Raw genomic sequence first — 25,846 nt, 5'->3', positions numbered from 1 at the left:
TAAAAGCAAATTTTTAAAGAAATACAGTTAAATATATATAGGTGCATATGCATACACACATATACTTATGTTCACATCAAGCTGAATATATATGTATCTACTAAAAGCCCATTTGTTGATAAGGAATTTTATGTGCAGTTTAGATCTAAAACTGGAGATGGTCAAGAGGCACAGCTGGACATACCCATTCAACACTCTTTTGAAGATGAAAAAAATTACATCTAAGTACCTAATCCACAAGAAAAAGAGAAATCAAAGCATCACCTGAGAAAACACAAGCCCTCTTGTCCCAAAATCACAGCTACATACACGCTACAAAGAGCAAGAAATTTAAGCAAGATCAGGCTAAAAGAGCAAAACCACAAAAGCACCAAACGGGTGAATTTTTTTTTTGCAGTGCAAACAGCAGAAGGAAAAACTAAGCAGCAGATCGTTTGTACGTCACTGTCAGCTCCACTTCCAGAAAGACAAACCCACAAATCTTTCTGCTGTGCCGGCTGTAGCTACATGCACTGAAGAAAGGAAACCTGTTTCCTGATGTGTTTCCTGATGGCACATCTGCCCCTCTGATGCCACATGCTGCCCTCAAGGGCTCTTTTCTTCTTTTCCTCTCACTGTGAGGCTCCAGCACTACTTGCTTTCAAGCCCTGTACTTTGAGGAACCAGTGTGATTTTGGGTGCAAGGGAGAGGATCAGATCAGCACAGAAAAGTCACTTTTCAGCCTCCCAACCACAGCAAACTGGGACTGTGCCGGTGATGGCACAGTCCATCCATGGGGATGACAACAGGCACCTAAAGTGCTCCCAGTTCCCTCCCTGCTCCCTCCCTCCAAAACCTGCAGGGTCAGAGCCGGCCTGCGCAGATTCAGCCTCGATTCCACAGAGCCACAGAACGGCCGAGGTTGGCAGGGACCTCTAGGGACCATCCAGTCCAGCCCCTGCTCCAGCAGGGACACCCAGAGCAGGGGCACAGGGCGGCATCCAGGCGGGTTGGAAGATCTCCAGAGAAGGAGCCTCCACAGCCTCTCTGGGCAGCCTGTGCCAGGGCTCTGGCACCCTCACAGCAAAGAAGCTCTTCCTCACATGGAGATGGAACCTCCTGGGTTTCAACTTGTCCCCATTACCCCTTGTCTTGCCGCTGGCCACCACTGAGAAGAGTTTGGCTCCATCCTCCCTACACTCTTCCCTCAGGTACTTGCACATGTTGATCAGATCCCTCTCAATCTTCTCTTCTCCAGGCTGAACAGGCCCCGCTTGCTCAGTCCTTCCTCATACAATAGATGCTCCAGTCCCTTCATCATCTTCATGGCCCTACGCTGGCCCCTCTCTAGAAGCTCCAGGTCCCCCTTGTCCTGGGGAGCCCAGAACTGCCCCCAGTGCTCCAGGTGCCTCCCCAGAGCTGAGCAGAGGGGCAGGATCCCCTCCCTGGCCCTGCTGCCAACGCTCCTCCTGATGCAACCAGGAGCCCATTGGCCTCCTTGGCCACGAGGGCACATTGCTGCCTCATGGTTAACCTGTAGTCAACCAGGACTCCCAAATCTCTATCCTTGGAGCTGCTTTCTAGCAGGTCAACCCCTAATCTGTCCTGGTGCCTGGGCTTCTTCCTCCCCAGGTGCAGGACCCTGCACTTATCCTTGTTGAACCTCATGAGATTCCTCACTGCCCAACTCTCCAACCCGTCCAGGTCTCTCTGAATGGCAACACAGCCCTCAGGAATGTCAGCAGCTCCTCCCAGCTTGGTGTCACCTGCAAACTTGCTCAGGGTGCAGTCTGTGCCCTCGTCCAAGTCACTGATGAACAAGTTGGACAACACCAGGCCCAGTACTGACCCCTGCGGGACACCACTGCCCACAGGCCTCCAACCAGACTCAGCCCCATTTATCACCACTCTTTGGGCTCTGCCATCCAGCCAGTTCTCAGCTTCCACGGGGCTGGAGGATCACGGAGATGCAGAGGCACCCCAGGATGTCTCCAGTCCAAGCCCTGCTCAGGGCAGGCTCAGCTTTGGCAGACTATGAGGCCCAAGCCCAGCATGGTCAGCGGCGACACGGGGCAGCCACAGCTCAACCCCGGTGGCTTTGTCCCTATGGCGTGACCTCCTATAATGAATGAAGCCCCAAGACAGGACAAGCACCAGCTTCCATGGGGCAAGCAACCCTACGGCATAACTGGGATGCACCAGCTCTATGGGGCACGAGCCTACAGGGTGACCATGACACTCCAGCCCCTATGGGCTGACTGTCCCTATGAGTGACCACCACGACAGGACAACCCCAATACATCAGCCCCAAGGGGGCGAGTGTCCCTGTGGGGTGACCGTCTCTACAGATAACCCCTGTGTCCCTACCCCAACAACGGGGTGCCCTTACGGGGCCGCTGTCCCTATGGGATGACCCCCCCATAGGCCCCATGGAGCGGCTGCCCCTATGGGGGGGGCGCGCCCCGACGCGACCCCCGCGCCATGTTGCGCAGCCCCCCATGGCGGTGCCCGCCGCCCACCCCCGCGGGCGGCCCCGCTGCGGACGGGCGGGCGGTGCCGGCTACGTTACCCGCGTCGCCACCGGGTAGGGCGGGCGGCAGCGTGACCGCGTACACGGCGGCCACGGCGGCGCCGAGCGCCCCGGCGGCCGCGGCCGCGGGCCCCATGCGCGCCCGCTCCTTCCGCGGGCGGCGGCCGGGCCGCTCCACCCCGCCGCGCCGCGGGGGGGGGACGCCGCGCCGCCCCGCTGCCCGCGGCCCGCCCTCCCCGGCCGCTTCCCCGGCAGTGGCCGCACTCAGAGGGAGGTGGAAGTGCGAGAAAGCGGCGGCGGCTGCCGACCCGTCGGGACGAGCTAGCGGCGCTCTCCGCCACGCACCAACCGCCCCCTGCCTCCCCCCGCGGCGGGAGAAGTTGGTACCTCCCGGTGAGGGCGGCCGCGCCCCCCGCGGTGAGGAGCGGGAGTGCAGCCGGACGAGACCATTCCCTGCGGCGGGGGAGTGGAGGGGGGGCGGGAAGGACCATTGCGGAGGAGCGGGGGGGGCGGGAGAGAAGGGGCTGCCGGGGGGATGGGGGCGCTCTGACATGGCGGCGGGAGGGCCCTGCGCGCCAGAGCGGCCCCTGCTCGTCCTGCTGCCCCGGGCGGGCCTTGAGCTTGCGGGGAGACCCATCCACCCCATCCCACACTTCCCACAGGCACCACGAGGCGGGACGTGTCCCACCGCTGTCCAAGGGAAGATGTTTCCCCACCAGTGTCCAGGGCAAGACGTGTCCCACCGGTGCTCGCCCTTCACCTGCGCCTTCAGGGCGAGACGTGTCCCACTGGGACCCAAGGGGTGACGTGTCCCACCCGCATCCACCCACGCCACAAGTGGAGACATGTCCCACTGGTGTTTGGGGAAGATGTGTCCCACCGGCGTCCCCCTTCCTGCCAGGCCCTCAGGGTGAGATGGATCCCCCTGGTTTCCAGAGGAGATGTGTCCCACTGGTGTCCAAGAAGACAGACATCTCCCGCTGGTGTCCAGCCTCCCTCCGTCCCCTCAGGCCAGGCCATGTCCCACCAGTGTCCAGGGGGAGACATGTCCCACCAGTGTCTGGTCCGCAGCTCGCAGTTCAGGCCCATCCGTGTCATGGTTCTTTGGATAAGAACAGCTTGAGGGCCAGAGCCACAGGCCTCCATGCAACCACACCAGCACCACTGCTCCTCACCCTCCTTTCCCCACCTGAGCACATTTTCTCCTGTTTTTCCAAAGTGCTTCAGAGCTCGTGCCCATGCACCAGGATTGTTTTTCACCTTGCAGCCCCCCTATCCTTCCCCCTTTCTGCCTTGCCCTCTTCTCTCACACCAATTTCAAGCCTGCTTTTCTGATGCCTTTAACCTGGAGGCAGGCTCTCCAGCAGCACATGCAAGAGCCCCGGCCATTCTCATTAAACACCACACTTTAACCACTGCAGTTCAAACATGACTCTCTGAACACCACGTGTTGCTCGACTTGTTGTACGTATTGCTCACCAGCACAAAGTGAACCAAATGGTTCCCCTTTTGCTGCTTAAACTGATGTAAAGCTGGAGAAAAACGGCAATTTTCCCATTACTGGGGTGCAGGGATGCAGTGGCAAAGGCTGTGAGACATGTTAGTTTGTTTTAAACATCTTACTTAAACTGATATTTAAAGTACAAACATGGCATTATATACAAATAATAAAGATTTATGCCCCGAATGAGGAGACATGAAACACAGATGAAGGAAGGGATTGAAAGTGATGGCGTATAGAATATTAAAAACAGCAATTCACGCTGAGGGAGTAGTTAAAGAACGTAAATCAAATCCTGAGACCTATCGATAGAAGACTAAAACGCATCCATAGAAATCATTTTGGGATTGTACAAAAGACCAGCGAGGCCATACCTAGAGAATTGAGACAGATTAAAGAGAGGCTTTTGAATACAAATGAAAAAGGTATAGAAGAGGGTAACTGGGATAATAAACAGCCTTGTGGATTAGATCTAAGTGGAAACGTTAGAAAATTAGGTTTGCATTTATTAAAAAAAAAAAAAAGGCGCAGGATTAAGGGTTGACACGACTGAAAAACTGCATATCAGATTCTGAGGAATGGAGAGGCTGATGCTGAAGGACCATTTTGAAACACAAAAAGCACAACAAAAATGAAATAAAAAGGGCATGAACCGATAAAGATATTAAGGGAATTCAGAGAAGGCTTCTTTCCGCAGTCTAGCTGCAGCGAAAGAAACTGCGGTTGTGACCTACCCAGAAGTTAATCAGGTTGCTGGAAGAAACTGGTGTTTCAGGGCATGAACAGTGGCCCCAAAGAGCTGCTTCCATCCAGGAGGCAACGCTCGGCTCCGCGGTGCCCGGGCGCGCTTCAATATACTCAATTTGTTGGCAGGTTTCGTGGGTTATTGGCTGAGGTTCATCGGGGAGAAGAAAAAGATATGTTGCAATCCTCCGCCAGCCATTGTCACTATGGAAATGAGAGGGGACATTGTTCCCGCACCCGTTGGGGCTGCTAAAATGTAATTTTAGCAGCAAAGTGCACAGTCTGCTCCTGAATGCGGGCTGGTGGCGAGGCTCTTTATCCGAAGCGTGGCTTTTCTTCTTTGCAGCGTTTTGCTGCCTTTGTATTTAACTTGGAAAAGGCACCCAAAGACAATGCTAACCGTGACTGATTACAATTATATTGTTGGAGGAGGTAGCAATTTAAACACGGATATCAAAATGCAGAACAGTAACTGGTAATAATATGGTAAGGACAAACTATTCTTTAATTGTCCTGCAAGTTGTTTTATATCTTTGTCTCGCAGAAACTGGAACTTCTACGGTGCCAGTGGCAAAGTACTTTGCTCTAATACGGCAGGGCAGGTTCACAACAGCCTTTATCTCGTTGAATAACTGCTGCCCTTTCAAAAGGCAGGATTACAGGCACACTTTATGTTGGCACAAACACTTTGCAGAGTGTGTTTTTCTTCTGCAAGCAGAAATCTTTCAACTCATGAGATTTTACTTTCCTTTCTTCCCCAGGCGTGAACCAGAAGGCCGATGGCGACAAGAAGCACAAGGGAACCCTCTTCGTGTATTTATTAAGGGTGTGAGCCAGGCATGTATTTTTAACAGTTTCCACCATTGTACTGAAAGCAAATTGTCCAAGCCCGAGTTCAATTCACCTCACTCCAGAGCTTTGGCAAAGCCTGAAGGATGGGGACAGCGGCTGTAAAAAAGCCGTGCTCTCCAAAAAGCATGAGGGCAAGCGAAAGCTTGGGAAATGTGGCCTTGTGCTGCTACACACACTGATTTATTAAAAAAAAATCCCTGGAACTTGTAGCACGAGAGCATACTCTAGTGGTAAGTGGGCAAAGAAAGTGTTCCTGGTTTGTGCAGCCCGAGTGCCGCGTGTTGACAGTGAGAAGCTTCCCACCTTTTAATGGGAGGCTAATTCTATCCTATCTCCTCCTGGAAGAGAGCTCTGCTCCTACTCCACTCGCAGCCTGCAAGGAAATACCCAAGGCAGGCAGGGAAAATAAACAGGAACTTTTAAAGTCATTTAAAAACGCAGCTTGAGATCCTATCTCCAAAAATGGCTGTGTACTTAGAGAGTTGCCTTTATAGCAGGTCCTCTTGCAGTTTCACTCCTGAGAAACACCGTTTAAAGGAGGCAGGAGATAGGAAAAGAGAGAATAATACTTAAAGCAAATTCTGTTCACCCATGGCAGTGTCATTACAAACTTGAATGAGCACAGTTATTGCAAATAAATAAAAACAATGGACCAGAACCAGTTTTACATAAGAAAATACTGAAATGCTGTTCAATTAGTCCTAAGCTTTATTTAAACCCTTTCTTTTGCCCATCAGGTGATAAGGTTAATACAGAAAGCACTCATCTGCTGTACTTGTGTAACAACAGTCAGCATCCATTTAATGAACTTACATGTATACACATTTAGCAAAGCTTCAATATTGTCAGCACTGGACTGGCGCGGAATTTTAATAGTAAAGTGGCCAGTCCTGGTCTTAATCGGAAATATCCTTATGTAATAAAAGCATGTGCTTACGGGAAACATTAGCAATACAAATAAGCACTGTTTCTATATTTAAACAAGAAGTTTGGTGGTATTTTCACTGATGATATATGCCTGCTTGCAAAGCACGTAGAGGAAGATTACCTCAGTTTTATTTGTTTTCCAGTGGCTTCAGTAAGCTGCGTTTTGAAGGGAGCACCAGGCTCAGATGGCACGTCCACGACAGGGGACTTGCAAGGGAATTAGTGTTTTGCTGCAGCAAGCACCCCTCCGTCCCCACATGTTATCATATTCACGGATGTTTCGTGCAAAGCAGCAGCTGGGCAGAGGTGAGATGCCCAAATCTGTTCCCGGTGGGAGGAAGGGACTCGCTGGTACCTGGTCTGCTTGGCAGCAACCGGCTGGCCAGGCAATCTGCACGGTGTAGCTGGGACACCCTTTGCCTGACGTGGGGAAGGGATCCCGGCGTTGTGGTGCTTGAAGGCCTGGGAGAATTGAGGGGATCGAATCCAAGGATAGCCAGGCTCTGCTGGTTCCACCACTGCAGGATAGTTTGTTCTTTATTTCAAAAATCAGTTTCATTTTCTTCCCAAGATTAAAAAAAAAGAATAGACTGAAGTAATTTCCCCACACAGATCTTATTTTCTGTGATTTCACGACTCTACAAAACATTCTTTATTATCTAGCAACTGCTAGCCACAGTTCTTAGCAACCTTCCAGCTGATTTCCTGACACACCAAGCAGTGATAGACCCTGTTTGTCTCTGGTGGTTTTCCCAGACTCTGACATGCAGCTCTGTGTTCTCACACCTGATTTCCTCACACTCATGTTATTTATTTGTCATAGGTTGCACTGGTGGAGTCAGGTCTGCTGGCTGATCTGCACAGTGACTCCACAGAGGCACAGAAGCAGCCCAGAGACCATCTTCTCCAGAGTGTGACCGATGCACCACATGAGGGCTCCATTCCCTTTGTCCCCAGATCTCTGAATTATTCCTTGATTATTATTTACAGCAAGAGAAGAGCACTGACAGCGCCTTTTCCCCCCTACAAGACACATTTAAATGTTTTCATCCTTCTTCTCAATTACATGTGTTAGAGATCAATTGCCATCTCGTGTCTTGGCCTCCAAACTCAACAGCCTGGCTTGAGATATGCCCAGACTTGGTATGTTGCTGAAGAGCTGCAATGGCAAACGGTACCCAACACCTTGGGGGTCTCCAGTGAGCCAAGCTCTCCTTATTTTACTGATGTGCCCCATTCCAGGAAAACTCATCAGATAACCCACAAAGGAAAGAGTTTTTCACAGTACATCCAGTCCTTTCTGTTACATGCATGCTCAGCTGTGATCAGGCCATGCTCAAGGAATTTTGCATTATATCTATGCTATAGACATAGCCAGCCCTTTTCCAGGAAGTCCTATTTCACTACAAAGACTTCCCTTTATGCATTCTTGCAGGGAACAAATCCATGATGCTACTACTGGTAGCTAAAGCTACTATGAGTTTTCTTTTATCTAGTTGGAAACTGATGGAGCTCCAGAATCAGCTCAGAAATCTGTGTGTTCTTCCACAAAGTCATTATAAGAGTCTGTAGTAAGATTATAGCAGGAGTCTTTTCTCCTACAAGGTGTTCTGCTAGGGCAAGGTTCCTGTCCAGGACTGTGATGAGCTGCTCTATGGCCAGAATTAACATGTTTTTCCATGGAAGATGCTGACCAACAGCAGGTAGTGTTTGCAGCAAGAGAAAAGGTGATCTAGGATATCCCTCAGTGGAGAGCGCCCGTCTTTTCCTTCTAAGACTGCTCCACAGAGAGGAGTTCTTGTCCCTTTGGCTGGCATATCCCTCCTCATAGGAAGGCAATGAGGAGCCTTAAATACAGGCACATTCAGGCTTGTACCCAGGACCATTTTTGCGATTCACATTGCTAGCAGCTTGGCATCCTTGTGGTTATAACCCTCTACAAGCAAATACAACCCAGAGCTCCCCCATGGGCACTGTCAGGGCCTTTTGGTTGGGTCCAAAGCAGAGGGACTCACCAACTCCTGTATGACAGGCTCCCACAAGTGAGGAAACACGGACACAAAATGCTTGCACAACTTCCATTTATCCCTCTTGGGCTTGAGTATGGCAACAACCTTTAATCCGGGGCTTGTGATTGAGTTTTGTTGTTCTTTTCCACAGGGTCATGCCTCATTCCATGCCTAGGACGGATGAGGATTTGAAAATAAAGCAGGGAACACTTTCATAACCAAAGAGCGCTTGCAAAGGTGCTGGCAGCTGTTGAAGTGGCCGATACGCAGGGCTGCAGACTGTGCAGGTGAAGCAGCAGAGCCCTAGGAAGTGGTCAAGGCTTTCCAGAGAAGAAACTGGGAGAGCTGGACTGTTCCCATCGTGACAGAAAGCTTCCAGTATGGCATTGCCTGCTCTTGGGCTTGAGGTAGAGCAACCTTGAGCTTCCTGAGCTTCTCCATCTCCAAACGGAGGTTGGCAGTCACATCAAAACAACAGCTAGCTTTAAGCAAGAGACCGTGATCTTTGCAGGAGATTGGATTACTCCCTTAGAAATATTATTTCAAGTGTGGATAAAAGGAGAAAACATTTTGGATTGCCTGTAGGTAGCTTAGTTTTGAGACCTTCAAAACTTTAACGTTACATTAATTGAAAGGGAATGGCTTCTACAGCCTCCTCCTCCTCACTCTTACATATGAGAGCTCAGGAGAAGGTGACTGCAGTGGTATGTGACCCATTAGTCACTGCAAAGTCTTCTTTTCTGCTAATGCACCTCACATTGCCACCACTTATAACTTACAAGCCTCAGACTTCACCTCCTCTGCTTTTCAGAGTCTTCTCAAGCCAAAATGAATCTCATTTTTCAAAGGAGAGAACTGCTGGTGCAGCAGACAGGGAGGTGCTGGGGACTCAACTCCGCTCTTACTAACACTGGGATAAATTCTGTGTCACTTACTGGCTTCAGCTGATTTACTCGAGATTCAGTGTAACACAGAGCAGAATTCGGCTCTTGCTGCTTTTTGATACCATTAAGGCCTTTAAAGGAAATCCTACAAAAGATTTATCCACAAACAAAATCTCCTGCCTTCCACAAATCTGCCCAAACTTAACACCGTAAAAGGAAATGCAGAGGAACCGAAGCCTATTGCAAAGGAATGAGGAGCTCCCCGTTGGGGTCTGCTCGTCTATACACTGGAAATTGGAAGGCAGAATGACCAAGTGGGTGCATCATGACCCGCTCTGCTCTGTCGTTGCTACAGGGGTCAAAGTTATTGCTGGTTGGTGACTTGCTAAACGCTGCGAGCAACAGCTTAATCAGTACAGATCATTCTTCCGCAGTGTATGAGATAATTACACTCATTTTTCTGCTTTAACGGAACTTCATGCTATTTTCACTCAAAAATATGAGAGAATGCCATGCAACTTGACCTCCCCAAACAAAGCTTTTGCAGAAGGCAGTTCTGTTGTTTTTTTCTTTTTTTTCTACTACAGCAGACTGACTAGAAAAAAAACCACGAGAAACCTTTAAAAATGCCTTTAGCTTTTGTACATATAAACCAAAATCTTCAGGTTATGACTTTTAAAAGTGAATTGACATTATTTTCTGGAGACAGAAGGAGCTCGTGATCAACCATATTTGGATGCATTTATTCGGCTGTGGCAGACCTGCCCATCCCAGAAGTCAACTTTTTCATCAGCAAATGCTGTTTGGTTCAGAAATCACTTGTGTTGTTTGAGGGGAGGTGTCCAGGGCAGGATGGAGGCACCAGGAGAGCTGCCTTTCTCATGTTCTCAGGAGAGGACCCTCTCTGCAGCACTTCTGGGGATGGCAGCTCTCTTCTAAGCACAATAAAGCTTCCAAAACCCATCCTGAACCTGGCACTTTCTTTGTGGCAAGGAACCTTTGGCAAAAATCAGATCTCTGGAGGGAGAAACAGAAGCAACAGTGCTTAGAGAGCCCGTTGGTTTTCTAAAAGGACGTAGTAAACACAAAGGAAACCAGGACAGGACAACCTATCTCCCACCTTCTCTGGCTCTCTTGAATCCCTCCTGTCATGGTCTGGTTGGAATTAAACCAAAGACTCTGGACCACGTTCTGCCAAATTCCATCTATTGTGCTCAAACAGAATCAGCTGCCCATCTCCGCTCCGGACGTGGATGTTTGCGCCCACGATAGCTACATTTCCCATCCCAGGACCTGCTTAACTCCATCGAGCAAACAAGACTACTGGAATTCAGTCCAGTGAGCCAGGTGCAGCGGCTGGATAGCCAGTGGATTTCCCTTCTGCGGAGAAACAACAGCCACGGCACATACGGTCCCAAGAGAGCGTTGTTTTCCTTAGGTTTTCCTTAGGTACCGGAGCAGCCAGAGCCACGCTGCGGTTTGGGAAGGTTGTTCCTGAAGAGATTCAAGAGCAAAAGGTGCATTTTGAGAGGAAATGCAGGTGCCCTCTCACTAGTGGATGGATAAAAGCATTTTGGCCTCAGTGTCTTGCAAGCAGCGAGTGCATCGCTCCCCGGCGAGCCCAGGTGTTGGGCTGCATCCACGTACGGCATCAGCAGGACCATTTCTGAAACATTAGGCCCAAGCTAGACTTCCAAGAAGACCTGCTAAAACATAGGTGGGTTCTAAAAGTTGCTTTAAAGCACCAATAGGGATGCAAAAAGAAAAAGAATACATAGATAAATAATAAATAAATAAAATAATTAAATAAAAATAAACCCTTCACAGTTCCATGCAGCAATCTGCTTAGCTCACCAGAGAGAAGGGTAGGCGGGAACTTGACCGTGGTCTGTAAGTACCACCTGAGGAGCAGATTTCTGGCAGTGGAAGGCCGATTATTTTCGCAGACAAAGGCATAATGAGCTTGAAGTGCTAAAAGCTGCAATTAGATAAACTACACCTAGAAATAAGGTGAGCGGTCCAGAGTGAGGGTAATTAAACACTGCGAGGATTTGCCCTGGGGCTGCAGTGGATTCATCGTGCTGCTGGCGGCCTCGCAATCAAGGCTGGATTTTACCCCTTGCAGAGCAGGCTGTGGCTCATCTCTGCCACAGTGTTAACGTCTCCTCTCGGGAGCGAGCACAGGCCAGGGGAAATTAATTAATTAAATACCTTGGAGAAGGTCGTGACATGAAGAAAGCATGGAGTTAGTTCTCCTAGAGCAACACTTGGGGTCCTGGTGAAGCATCTCCTCTCTTTTTGAGATGAGGCCTCCGCGTTTCGTGTCCTATTCCATGCAATGTTTCAGATGGCCTGAGACAGGGAAGTTGTCCAACCCACACATAGCAGGCGTCCCATAGGTGATCTCCATATAGACCCATGCCACCACATGCTGGCATCAGCCTGATTCTACTTCCTAAAGGAGCATCCAGCCCTGGAAGTCAGTGCAGCTCCAGGAGGCCAACACCAGCCTAACTGGAAGGAGAATAAGACCTCCTGTTCCTAACAGCCTCTAATCCCTACCCTCCATAATCAGTTTTAAAATGGCCATCAAATCTTCCCTCTGCCACTAATTGAAAAAGTGATGTCAGCAATAATCTGCTGCCCCAATTTATCCCCATATATTTGGGCAGTTGGGGCTAATGCATTGTTTCATAAACATATGTTTTAATGCCCCCATGTGCACACACACACACAAAGAAAAAGCTCCGAACACACTGTACTAGTTACGGAGACTAAAGCTTTAAATATTACTTTTAGTACTAATGTCAGATTATTAAAAACATAATCCATTCTCCTGATTGGACCTAATGTAAGCAGGAGGATAAGAGGACTTCTATCCATGCATTAACACATTTCATGGAGTGTAAAGCCACTTTCTTCCTCTTAAAACATAAGGTCACGAACTAATAGAATTGGTACTTCAAGTGTTTTTTTTTAACATATTACATAGAAAGTTTAGTGAAAGTTAATCTGTTGATAAGTGTTGGCTGGAGCCGTATGGGTAAACAAGAAATAAATGAAATTCACATGCAATTTTTGCTATTAAAGGCCTATATCTGCGCACTTTAAAACATTTATGTTTAAATAGAACAGCGAGCGGCACTAAGAAGCACTCAGCCCAAAGCAGCTTTATGTAAATGTGTCGCAAGGGACTAAAATAAAGTAAGCTACCCAAATCTCCCAAAGATAAAGGCAGAAGGGCGCTGACCTGGGCTGGATGGTGCCCCCATCCCGAACACGTGCGGTTGCTGTTTTTCCTTCCCTTTTCCTCCTTCCCGCACATCTCTCTACGTGGCGACATCCCCCTTCTCCCCGGAGGCTGCTGCCGGCACCGGATTCGTGCCCGGCCCGTGCCAGGTTTGAGGGGCCACAGGGCAGCGTTCTTGGCACCCCCGCCCTGACAAGGGACTTTGTCACCTCTCCATCACACCCCGTCTCTGCCAGCCTCCTGCTTGCCGATCTAGGGGCCTCTTTGGCCCCAGCGGGTCTCCTCGGTCCCACCGCATCGTTTCCAAAGGCATCCCTGTGCTCCCTCTTCCTTGAGACAGTGATCTGAGGCGGATTTGGAAAGCCAGAACCCGACGCTGAAACAAAAACCATGTCCGGGAAGGGCTGATTTTGCACAGGACCTACAAGTTTGGCTGGAACTTCATTTGCAAGCAGCCACTCAGCTCCCTGAAGCTAAGGGAGACCAGCCGACTGACCCAATTGCAGCTCAGCCGGGGGCCTGAGGGGCTGGCAGGGGACTCCGAATCCAGGACTTGGACCGCAGAGCTGGGATGATGGCTCATCCTCGGAGGGAAGGCAGCCAGACACCAACTCTACCTCATCTTCCCCCAAATCTGTGCAGCTGGCTCTCCTACCAGTGACCTGTTTAAAACAGGGGCATTTGGTTCCCCCAAAAATGGCACTACCGGTGGCTGCAGGGGATGCTGGCTGCCCAGGCAGGGAGACAAGAGGAGCAGCGAGCAAAACGGGCGGCAGGAGCTGGCCCTTGTGCCCCCAGCCACATGCCGGAGCTTTAAGCTTTGTCAACGAAGCTACAGCCACCAAAATGGGATTGATGACATATGGATTTCATACATTCAGCGAGTGGAAGGAAAGCTCCCTACAGCTGCATGGGATTATCACAATTCGCATGTAGTCCCTTATAGTTAGGGCCCTGGAGCAAGGCTGGGTCATGGAGAAGCCCGTGAAGATGGTGTTCAAATCCGTGCACTGTCACTACAAGTCACTTAGGGTCATGCTCGTCTCTGTGCCAGTGCTTAGACAGCGACTCCCCTGAGAGCAATGCAGGAGGCCTGGAGAGAACATTGCAGTGGGGTCTGGTGAGGGCTACCCAAAGAAAAGGTATGTGATTTAGGGAACCTTTGCTGGTATGAAAACCAATTACTCATGCTCCTTCCACCCCAGCAACCATGGGCTACTGCAAGTCTTTGGCCAACTAGTCAAGCACCACCTAAATCGAATGGCATGACCTTTCAGGCAATGATTTCATCTCTCTAGAAAAAACAGTAATTTCTTTTAATCTTCAGATATCCTCAGGACAGGACCATTTTCTGACACATTTAACCCTGTCAAACACTACACAGTTCATGAACCGAGTCATTAAAAAAGGAAGAATAAAAAGAATGAAAAAAATAGTTATGGTGTTACAGGATAAGTCCCATGTGACCGTGCCATTGCAGGAAAGCAATCAGTAAGGGAAAACTTGGTCATGAGGCAGTATTTTCTGTCTCCACTCAGAGGGCAGCTCAGCAGTACCAAAGAGCCAGCGCAGAGATGGAGGGAGGCTGCTGTCTAAACCCCTTATGTGGCTTCTGTCCTTAACAGGAGCTGATCACACCTCAGGGGATCAAAAATCCCTATGAAAAGGGAATTCATTGGCCATCTATAAGGCTACGATTTTGTCATGGCAGTCACAGAAGCCATGAATTTGAATTCCCTCCATGAAATCTTGCAAATGGATGGAAAAATATGTCTAATTCGGCAAAGTCTTTCTTTCTTTTCCAAGAGATCATGTCATGTCCTGAGCTGATGACAATTCAAATCAGTGAGGATATCACTCAGCAAGGAAGGAGCTCTCAGCTCTTGTAACTGTGCCTCGTGTGGCGCGGATCCAGCGGGGAGATCCACCGCTGAGTGCAGAATGTGGAGAAGTGCCACCAACATCAAAACTTGAAAAAGGGACAAGAAAACTTGAAAAGGGAGCAAGAGCTTCTCTACTCTCTCAGTACTCTCCTTCTCTACTGCCCTCTTCAGTAGAGACCATGAAGAGGCAATAGCTTGTGTGACTTGGCTAGCTGGGCAAAATATTATGGGTGAATAAGAGAAAACTCATTAGCCCTAAAACTTCTGAAGAAAAGCACTATGGTAAACTAAACAGACGGTGCTGGATGCTTTTGCCAATACATCTCCAAGTCTTCCAGCAATAAAGAGTGCTTCATATTGGTCAGTCCAAGCAGCTTGACCTCACACTAACCCATGTTTTTCTCACGTTTAAAAAGGTGCTGTATTTGGCCACCACTAAATTCAGCCACTTCAGGAGTGCAATTTCTGCCATGACCATTGACATCACCACTCTGACACAGCTATCAGTGCCCATTAGCAGTGCAAGGAGAAAACACCTCTATGGGGTGAAAACAAGCAAGAGGACAGTGCTGAACCCAGAGATGGCAACTCTGGATCACGTATCCCCCTGTTTCTCTGCGGAATAGATTAGCACTTCATCTTGTAATTGCGTGTGTGCGTATCAGACAGATGTTCATAGCAGTTTTTATAAAAGCACCTTTAAACCAGCTGCATTATTCGGTATCACTTGAATAGTGCTCCCCTCACCCTGTCCCTTCTCCAACTAAAACGTGCCCTGTAGCCACATCATCCCCTGCAAATTCTTCTTTACATCTTGGAAGGGAAATAGGGGGGTAAATAATGCCTGGTAAAATCATGTGGGGCTCCTGGGCAGCCAGGGGCACAGGAGGAAGCAGGTGGCACCTTGCAGCTCCAGAATGGCCAGCAACAGATTTGATTTTGTAGCCCACAACAGCATTTCTCAGTAGGCAAATCAGAGTGGGGTCACGAGGACGATGGCACCTGCATGGGGTGGCGCTGGCACCAGGCAGCAGACCTGGCAGATCAGCCACAGATCGCAGTGGGAAGCACGAGCAGCATCGATGAACGTGGAAATTAGATTAGGATAGGCCAGAATATGAGCCGAAACACACAGATATGTCATGCTATCTATATACTCAAGCTGCCTGTAGCAATTAAATTAACATGCATTTTAATTTACAAGCAATAGAGAAGAGCTAATTAAAATACGGTTTCATTGCAGCAAGAATTGGAACTATCAGGGTACATGGAAACATCACTCTTGCTCAGACACCAGCTCCTGGATTCCTTAGTTATCTTCTCTTTAGCCTTTCTTTGCTTGCCATCTGGTTCGGTTTGGCTGTTCCTGGGAAAGGCCTGAGAAAAGAAGGTGGCTGAGCGGTCCCAGGGATGGTTGCCCCTTGCCCAGAGCTTCTGCACCCCTGGCATTGGCACAGCAGAAGGGACTCAGCCACAGAAGAGCTAAGGGCGGCACTAAGGACCTCCAGAGCAACCTCCAGGCCCTGCTTGTGGGCCTTGTCTGAGGGCCAGAGCAGCTTCCTGGGCTCAAATACAAGGAGAGCAGCCAAAGTCCTTCTTGGAGGATGAAATTCAGGATAGTGTCGCTCGCACTGAATGCACTGATTGAAAAGCTGCCGTGGGCAGGGCTTCCTAAAGCACTGAGTAATGTGTATAATTCCATAAAAACTTAGCCTAAGCATTAATGGGAGTAGGCCTCATGCAAAATGCGGCCTATGGACGAGCCTTCCCTACAGGAAGATGCTAACAAGGCCAAGGTGGTGGTATGGGACAAGCTGCCTGGAAGGAACAGAGCCCAAGGGAAGGGAGGAAGGGAGATGCCTCTGCCAAGGGCAGGCCGACCCAGTGCCCTGGGCAATGCAGAGGCTAAGGAGGTGAGTGCAATATAATATGTCTTTGTTTTGACTACTGTGTGAAAGGAAAGTCACAAACCATGTAAGCTTTGTACTGACCTAGAAGGACACAGATGTGTTAACACCTTGTCTAGCAGATCATGAGCGTGTCGACACCAGGCTTTGTAAACAGTGAGTCTGACTAAGCCGCTGCCACCCTGCCGAGCCCATGATGGTTATTTTGGAGACAGGAATTTCATGGGAGTCTCCAGACAGCAAGATCAGCATCTCTGAGGTCTCTGGGGGAAGACTTAGAGGATCAGCTCCAAAACAGCAGCCCATGGGCACAGCATCTGTTCTCTCCCAATGTGGCACTTGACCACAGTATTGCAGTGGCCCCAGGCTCTGTGCTCGCCCTGGGGCCAAATCACCCTTTTCTCTCCATCCTTCAGATCCTGCCTGAGAGTCCTCACCATGTTGCTCTCCTCCCATGACTGTCCTCTCCACTAGGCCCTGCATTTCCCAGGAGGGACAGGACGCTTGGGATCCTCCGTGGCTCCTCTGCTGGTGTCAAGCACAAAACACCAGCATTCTCCCACCTTTCACAACCTGACTCTTTTACTTAACTTACTTTCTTACTGAGAAGATCTTGCCCATTTGAGAGAGAGAGAAAAAAAGAGAAGCTTTACCCATGAGATGAGGTGATTTTGAAAGAGTATCAGGTGGTACAGGGGTCATAGGACATTTCATTAAGTTGTTGGCTAGAAATAGAGGCAACAGTCTGTGCACTCATCATGCAACAAAACCGTAGCAACTTCTTTGCACATGACATTGACAAGGAGTCAGCCGTAAGCTCTTTTACTGAGCATAGGTGCTACCAGAAACAGCAAGCGGGACAACATGATGGGAAGAAAAGGCGAAAAATGACCTGAAAACCCAGGCAGCATGTTTGAAAACATTAACACATTTGGAAGTGTCTCCTCTTTAGCAAATCAGTGAGTACTGAAACGAAATGGGGCCAAAAGATAATTATATGGAAGTATTTCTATTTGCACATTTCACTGGAAGGCAAAGCAGAGAGTGCAACTAATATAGCTACACAACTGACAGGAATATTAAGTTTTCTGTCATTTTGCTACCCCAGCTACCTTTCTCAGCATGCATTCTGTCCTAGTTGCTATTAAGGTGAGAGCAGAATCAAACTCATTAATTGTCTGCCTTTTAGATACGATAAGAATTTAGTGGCTGGTGTTAATTAAACTACAAAACAACTCCTCTTGCTGCACTGTGCATTCCAAGTTGGAGCAATTAATTCACTCACTTAAACTGATCAAGATTTAATTACCATCACTCTGTGCAATTACTCCATAATTAAAGTAATTTGGTTCATTCCACTTGCTGACAGTGTCATTGAACAGCCATTCATAGTATCAAAAGAAGTGATAATTAACTTAAAGAACAGCTCAAGGCAGTTTTACACAGACTTTTAGTTATTTCTAAATGCACCTATGCTGGAGAAAGAAACCTATCGCATAATACAGGTGCTTCCCTAGTGAAGGATTTGAGGTATTTTGTGTTTGCTTTATTTAAGCCAACACACTGTAGCAAACCCATAAGCGATGAAGACTCTGTAGTTGTCACTAAACAACACATCATTTCATGCAGCACATCACTTCTGCAGGCACAACAAACCCCGGATCCCAGGGTTCTTGGAGACTAGTTTGGAAAGAAACAAAATACTCAATAAAACTCAATACGACTCAATAAACAACCCAAGCACATCAAGATAACACTGGCAGCTCCTAAGATCCGATCAATTAGTCCCTGGTTGCTGGAGCCAAGGGTAGGCAGAGGAGTCTTGGTTTTCTATAATGATCAAAGTTCTTAGTCCTCTGGTTCATGGACAATAACTTAAAAGTGCGAAGTAAGTATATACTGAGAGATAAGACATTGGAAAACAGTTAAAAAAAGGAAGGGAAAGCATGTGACTCTAAAGCTGCTCTCATGTTTGAGGAACGGTGGATCCCAGCTCAAGATTTTTTGTTTTTAATTTGGAGAGATGGAGACACTAAAAATAAAACAAGATCTGATGTTTTTTCAGTGGGAGATACAATAGACACCTGCAGTACATTGTGCAATACACCAAACCTAAAATAGGGGCAAGAATGGAGCCCTTAGAAATATTTTCATATATGTCATATTTAAAATAATTTTAAAGATCTGGCATCTCAGTGTTCCTGGCACATTTGTACAGAACTCAACTTTGTGCTTACATTCTTGTTCGGGAAAATGATTTTTCTGTTAAGAAGATTCCCCAAAATAGGGGTTGAAAGTGAATATTGTTGCCTATTTTCAGAAGGACATGCACAATTTGAAATCAGAAGTTCAAATTCAGTATCAGAAACCTCTGTGCCTATTCTTCTTGTAAGAGGTTAGACCTATTAGGTCAGTCTTGTGACAATGACCTTGTAAAATGTCATTGCCAAAGTCTCTACAGGACGGGCAGAGAGAGGGGGAGAGTCAACCATCTGTCCTCTGTTTTGAGGGATGCTGGGGCTGGAGTAGCAACGAGCATCTTCCGTGGGGGATTGTCCCCCCATTTCCAAGCTAAGCCTTCCAGCCCACAAAGAGAAGTTCACAGCATTATCTGTCACAGCCATTTGAACATGGTTTGCAATATTTGTGCTTCTTTTTTTTTTTCTTTTGTCAAAAAGGTGACATTAGTCCAGAGAATCATCTTGAATGAGAAGAAGAAACTCCTAGGCTATTCACAGAGCATTCACGAGTAGCAAATCAAACCGTGAGTTACCAGCCTTTGCCAGGCTCTCTGCTGTCTCCATCCAGGCAGAGAGACAAGCTAGATCTCACTTAATTTGAGCTCTCTGAAAATAAGGAGTCTGAGCTTCATTAAAAGTACAGATTGCCCCTGCTGGAGAGAGCAAAATGGTGCCAGGGAGCAATTCACACCGTTTGGAGAGGGCTTTGGGTTGCCGGGATGTGTCATCTTTCCGAAGTGCCCATCTTCCCTCCAGCATCACCTGGCCACCAGGACACATTAGACGTCTGGCTTTTGGACAGCCCAGTCTGAAGGAGGTGAATCTACCCATGTTTTGATACAACCATGTGTCCATGGGCAGCCTGTGCACACAACAGAGACCATGTCCCCCATTTCCTCTTCGTAGGCACATCTCATGGATACCCTCCACCGAAGGGTGCTGAGGGTTAGGGTGCTGGCAGCACTACAAGCTGTGTGAACTTTCCTCATATTGTCTCCAGGTCCTTTCCTCACCCTTTCCCAAGGGGTGTTAAGCTCCAACAGCACAAGGTGCAGCATAAAGCTTGGAGAACTTTCTTACAAGGGGAGATTCAAGGTACTGGACTTGTACAGACTAGCAGGAAAGACCCCAGGGAGTTTATGATTGTGTCTAGACCCAGGCAAACATTAACAAGGCTTTGATCTAAAGGGCAGCACCAGCATTAAACATATTGGATTCAAATGATGGTGAATATTCTTAGCGTGGTAAAAAAGAACATTTCTGATTTCGGATTTTCATCAGAATGGTGGGAGGAAAACATTCTGCTTTTAAGAAGAAGATGAAGCAGTGAATAGAGGAGACTACAGTCCCTGGCTGCATGTGGTCCCTGCAGCTCTGCATCCTCCAAAGGAGGATGTTAGGCTATGTTTGGAGGCGATCTTGCAATTACTCTCTTGCTTGATATTTTTCCATCATCCATTAAAAATGCTTTGTTCTCCAGCAGGGCTTTTAAAACCAGTGTGGTATGGGACTGTGGATCACTCTTCCAGTATGCACTGAGCTCCAAAGGTCCAGGATTCCTCCTGCAGAAGGATCCACTCCGACCTGGCTGCATGACTGAGCTTTGGGATGCGTGGAAGCCACCGACTTCTTCCAGACCAAAGGGAGAAATGGCTGGGAGACTCCCTGGCACCTCCAGATCTTGCCAACACTAGCCAGGGAGCTGCAGCTGACTGCGAGATCACAGGACCTGGACGAGTTACAGGATTGCATTTGGCTCCGTTATCGCTTCGGAGCTGACAGATGGGGAGGAAAAGAGGAGGCGTGAGTTGTTGGAGCGCGTCAGCGGCGAGGCCGTGTGCTGGGCAGCAAGGGAGGACACGGAGCCTCGCAGGCTGCGTCGCGCGGAGCAGATGCTGGGGCAGGTACCTGATCACAGCGCAGGGGGACGAACCCGTTGTTCCTGACAAGGGCGTTGGGAGAGGAGCGCCGAAGGACACAGGTTTGTACATGTTAATTCCTAATGCAGCGTGACACTTCAAGCTGCAGGCTGGCCAGCTCGTAAGGATGCACAGCAGAAGAGCATCACCTTGCTGCTCCATCTGCAGCAGACCTCCTCAAATAGCTTAGCTGTACCACAAATTACTCCAACATTTGCACCATTTACAAGCAAAGCCTTTTACTGGTGGTCCTAATTGCTTGTCAGCCCTCTGTGATTCAGCAGGAAAGTTTCTATATCAGCTCTGCCCAGGGGAAAATATTCAATATATCTTTTTACTTAAAAAGAAAACAATCCTCCAAATGTTATTTTTAAGCTCCTAAAAGGGTATTACAAAAGAATGAAGAGAAAAGAGACTGTGTAAAGATTGCTTACTGGAGTCCTTTTACTATAGTCAGCCACATAACAGAAATAGGTGGACATTAATTCATGCTAACCTGGCACACCTAAATACTATTAATTCATCAAAACTAATAACATTAATTCTTTCAAAAATGAGATTAAAGACAGGCACCCCTTGCAGTCATAATCTGTGCCTGATGACACTAAAATGAAACCTCCAGTATACAATGCTACCAGCAGAGCTTGTAGAATCTCATAAATTGCAGCTGGCAACACGTAAATCCTCGAGACAATATACGTTATTTTCCAGGGAGCAGGCACTCGCACAGCAAACACCAAACAAAAAAGCAATGCAGGGTCTTACAACTTATCTCCCAAACAAATTACTTGTTGTCAGAACTGTGTGGTGCTGCTCGGAGCAGGACTTACCTAAATCTGTCAGACTGGTGCAGTGTGTAGGACCAAGGGCTGTGCGGGTCGTGATGACTCTTCTGCTTCAAGGGTTGGGTGTTACTTATATCCATAGGTCCTGCACCTCCCAAAGCAGGAAACAGGGGTGGTGAAGGTGTTGGTGACCTCTGATCAGGGCATGGGGTCTGCTGTTGGAGACAGCAGGTAAGCAGTAAGATGTAGGTAAGTCCCTCCTGGTGTTGAGCATATCTCTCTTCTAATGATCACACCTCTCTGGCAATAAGGCCAACGGGAGCAACTCCATCAAAAGAGGGATAAATATTTATGTGACCATATAAACCATCTTCATACTGTTTTACACATAAACCCATGCTATGATGGACCATTTGCAGAAGCAAAGTCTCTGGATATAAACTCAGTGAGATTCCCAGGTGTCAAGCAGATCTGTGACCGGGGTTGCCCTGCACATATTTGACATACACCATGGGATCCACCTTCATGTTCAAACTTGGCTGGCAGAAGCAAAGCCAGAGCTAGTCAGAGCTCAAGGTGCTCTGCTCTTCAGAAGTGAATGCATGACCTGCAGCACACAGGTTTGGAAACAGTGACCAACTTAATGGCAGATATTTGAAGAACGGAAGAAGGTCTAGCAGGATCATGTTGACTTTGTGCCTATGGTGAAGGTGTTAGATCAGTGACAGCAAATGGCATCGGTGACAGAGATGGCATTGGGATGAAAACAATCTCTGCCTTGTACCCAAAGGTCTCCTAGACACACAGGACTTCCCTGGTGTCACCATCCAGCACTTGTGAGGGACAGGACTGGTGGCACGGACAAGCCACCAACATGAGACTCTTTGAGGAAGTGTCAACACATCCGCAGCGCCGGATGTATTATTTCAGATTAAACCCAGATTAAGCCCATTCAATTTTAACTCCGATTAAAGCCACATTTAGAACCTGGCCCCCTTTCCCATCCGGCCAGGTTAATGCCTCCCCAGAGGGGCCACGAGTCAAAGCAGCAGGCAGTTGGGTACCAGCCAGCCCATCCCTCCACGTTCTCATAAACCAGTTAAAGCACTGAATTAATAAAACACGGCTTAGTTTGGGAAAACTCGCTTGAGAGTAAGGGCACGAGCAGCTTTCGGGATGCAGGCGCTCATCTTTGCCCTGGGTCAAGCAGCTCTCTCCCCTCTTGTGCTTCACCAAGGTCAGGACATTTCCTGGGGATCGGTGAGCAAAGAAAAGGATACCCCGAGGTGTGGAGCATCACAACCATTGCACCCAACTTCCACATGGTCATCAGTGCCAAGCCCCCGGCTGTGTCTCCTGCTGCTCCTTTGCAGCACGTGGCACTCGGGGTCTAACACCCGGAGTCTCCAGGTAGGACTCCAAGGCCCTCCATGACGCACGGGGGCTTCGGGCGTACGCGGGCTCCAAAGAGCCGCTCCGCTTTAATCTCTAAATAACGGTGGAGGTGCAGGCGTGTGCATTGCTCCCAGGGAATGTGTCACCCACACACGCCACGCTCTCTGCGTATTTAATTACACGGAGCTTTCTCCCGCCCAGTTTTTTAAGAAATACTCCAAAACCCATCAGGGCCTTTCAAAGAATGACTGATTTCAATGAAATTGAAGGAAAGAGCAATTTTTGGACCCTTTCAGGCAGCTGGAGAACAGCAGGGAAGGAGAACACAGTGGAGCTCACTCCTTGTTCATTTTTGTTTGCATTACCAGGGTGTTTGGTCCAAGTGCAGCCGGGACCTGCCTGTGCCAGAGGTTTTGTGACCCCCAGGACGAGAAAAACCTCTGCCCCTCTAAGACCTTATGGTGAAACTCAGTGCACGAGGACGACAAGCGTGTGCATGGAAAGAGTGGGGCAGGTTTTCCTCTCTGACCAAGGGCTTTGGGTGCTTCCAAAACACTAGGTACCATAGCAAAGGGCAGGCCTGGGCATACGGGGCTAGGGGACTGGCAAAAGGGGCTCATAAAACAGCAGGGAAAGAGCTTTGCAGCGTTGCTGCAAGGAAAGGGGCCAAGATTGCCTGGGAAAAGCACCTAAACATGCAGGTGATTTGCAGCTTGCCAACAAATCCGTGCGAGATGGAGGCCGGCGTTAGCACCGCGGCGCAGACTGCATCCCAATCCCACGGGCCTCTCTTTTTCCCCCTCCAGCACACGAGCAGCTCGCGGCCTCCTCTGCCGCTCCGCTTGTTCTTGCTGTTTGAGAGGTTTCAGAGCATCTCGTTTTATATCTGCCCCATGCCCCTTCATCCTAACGCAGTGCGGGTGGATACTGCTCCTCGGCGTAGCCCGTTTTCGCTTCCCGTTGACCGGCTGTGCACTTCCCTCCCGCTAATCCCTTATTAATGGACACTTTCTTTGAGCCAGCTGAGATCTGAGTGATGTTGTCTTTGGGGCCCCAGCCGATTTTATTACTCGGATATCTTTGTTTTCATTATTTTGAGATTTGGGGGTTTTGCCTGTTTCCCTTGGATTGATTCTCGCGGCTAGAGACGGGCCGCCCTCCCACTGCTCGTGTTTGTGTTTGATCTGGGAGCAGGGGAGCGAAGCCGCCCGGCTGCGGGCGCTTCGGCCCCGCTTTTTAGGCAGGGGAGGCAAAATAAGAACCGGCATCATGGGCTGCAAAGAGAGGGCTCTGCCGTCCCCCTTCCCACTGGGCGCTTTGCACGGGTGATGCCGGGAGCCGGGACACATCCAGGTTCCCCCCGGCAAGAAGAAGCAGGAGATGTGGCACAGGGATGCAGGGATCCGTGTGCACAGGGATCAGCTCTGCGTGGACGTGAAACTCCCCAGGGATGGATGGGTGGATGGGTGGATGGATGGATGGATGGATGGATGATGGATGGATGGATGGATGGATGGATGCTGGCACGGGGGACTTCCCAGCTGGCTGAGGATGCAGCTCCTGGCACAGGACCAAACTCCAGCTGCTGGTACCATCTAGTGGCAACTGCTGAGCACAGCCTCCTGCTGCAGGGACACCCTGGCACCTCCCTTGTCACGCTGGGGTCACCGCTGGCCTGGCCACATCCTGCAGCCTCTGCTGAGCCGTGCCAGGCTCTGCAGCCCGGCCTTTGAGCTGCCACCCCTGCCCTGCATCCCCTCAAGGTCCTATTGCTCAAACGCCTCCTTTACCGCCCAAATGTGCAAGCACCAGCTCGGACTGTCCCCCCGTGATGCTGTATCCGCCCCTGCGGTTGTCTCCAGGGCTGGATTCGCGTTCCCAGGTTTGTCCAGCCGCAAGCACAGCATCCTGGGCATGGGAATCCTGAGCACGGCCAGGAGGACGGCCGGGATGGTTGGGCATCTCCTGGCACGTGTGCAATTTGCACAACTCCTGGTTAACAGGCCCTTTTCTCCCCTGACCTGAGAGCTTCACCAGGAGCTGTGAAGGCATCACCTGGGTGTCCAAACCCGGGTCAGTCCCACACGCAGCACCAGCCTCCAAACTGCAGCCACCCGGGAACCAACCGCGAGGAGGGGGGAACAAGCACAGAAACTGGTCCAGAACTTCAGGAAAGCAGATAAAATATGCCAGAGCCTGCAAAAGTCCTGGGATACTTATCCCGCAACTTTTTCTTCTTCTTTATGCCCTGTCCTCAAAAAGCATAAGCAAATCTGATATTTTGATGCTTACTGATAAAAAACTACATCTGTCAAAATGACCTTTTGGTTAAACAGCCATAGCTGGCGTTAATCCTATTATTTCATCGTGATTATTATTTTTTTATCAATGCAGCGCAGCTGCCATTTCATCTTGCACTAAGTGAATTGAAGTTCTCAGCTGGGGCACGCCGCGCTCTCAGATGTGTGAAACGCTGATATCTGCAACATAAATCACCACTCCTTTCTCCTCCTGGGACCTCACACTTGAGTCCAAGTCTATATTGAGACTGACAGAAAAGTCAGCTCAGCATCAAGAAAAATAATCTCGTTTCAGATTGCGGCTATATCCGCTGAAGTTCAGGGGAAAAAAAATCTTGTGGTGGTTTTTTGGGGCATTTAGAGTCATCCCAAAGCTCTGGGCAGCTGGGCTGAGCAAGAAGGACATTCGTTAGGTCCTGCAAAAAGAAATGTAATGCAGTTGTTGCTTCTGCCAGCTTTGCTTAAGAGCAATAAGAAGCGAATGGAAGACACTCCTCCAAAAGTGATTCGAAGGCAGATAAAGAGGAGGCCTAAAGCATTTCAAATCCAATCCAGCAAAGCCTTTAAGCACATGCTTTCACGTAAGCAGAGGAATAATGCCCCGACTCGAAGGGGGTTGTTTATCTGGCCGTGTTTCAGAGCCCGCTTAAGCGCTTTGCGGGCTGCGGGTGCCCGGTGGGAGCGGGTGCCCCGCTCGCCCTCCTGCCGTCACCGCTGCCGCTTGCGCGTGGTGCCCTGCG

General features: G+C 49.1%; 1 protein-coding gene across 1 annotated transcript in view; it reads right to left on the bottom strand.

Moving 5' to 3' along the window:
* The window catches only part of TMEM260 (transmembrane protein 260), a 35,438-nt gene extending 32,792 nt beyond the window's left edge, over nucleotides 1-2,646 (bottom strand). Inside the window, exon 1 of the mRNA XM_088539170.1 lies at nucleotides 2,550-2,646. Coding sequence (XP_088395296.1) covers nucleotides 2,550-2,646 — 97 coding nt within the window. The remainder of the gene's footprint in view (nucleotides 1-2,549) is intronic.
* Between the last annotated feature and the right edge of the window lie 23,200 nt (nucleotides 2,647-25,846).

The sequence above is a fragment of the Tinamus guttatus genome, unplaced genomic scaffold (genome assembly GCF_059628265.1).
Source record: "Tinamus guttatus ecotype Peru unplaced genomic scaffold, ASM5962826v1 Tinamus_guttatus_pri_ptg000048l, whole genome shotgun sequence".
In the NCBI taxonomy this organism is placed as follows: Eukaryota; Metazoa; Chordata; class Aves; order Tinamiformes; family Tinamidae; genus Tinamus; species Tinamus guttatus.
Note: the sequence above shows the minus strand (reverse complement) of the source record. Positions and strands in the feature narration are given on the sequence as shown.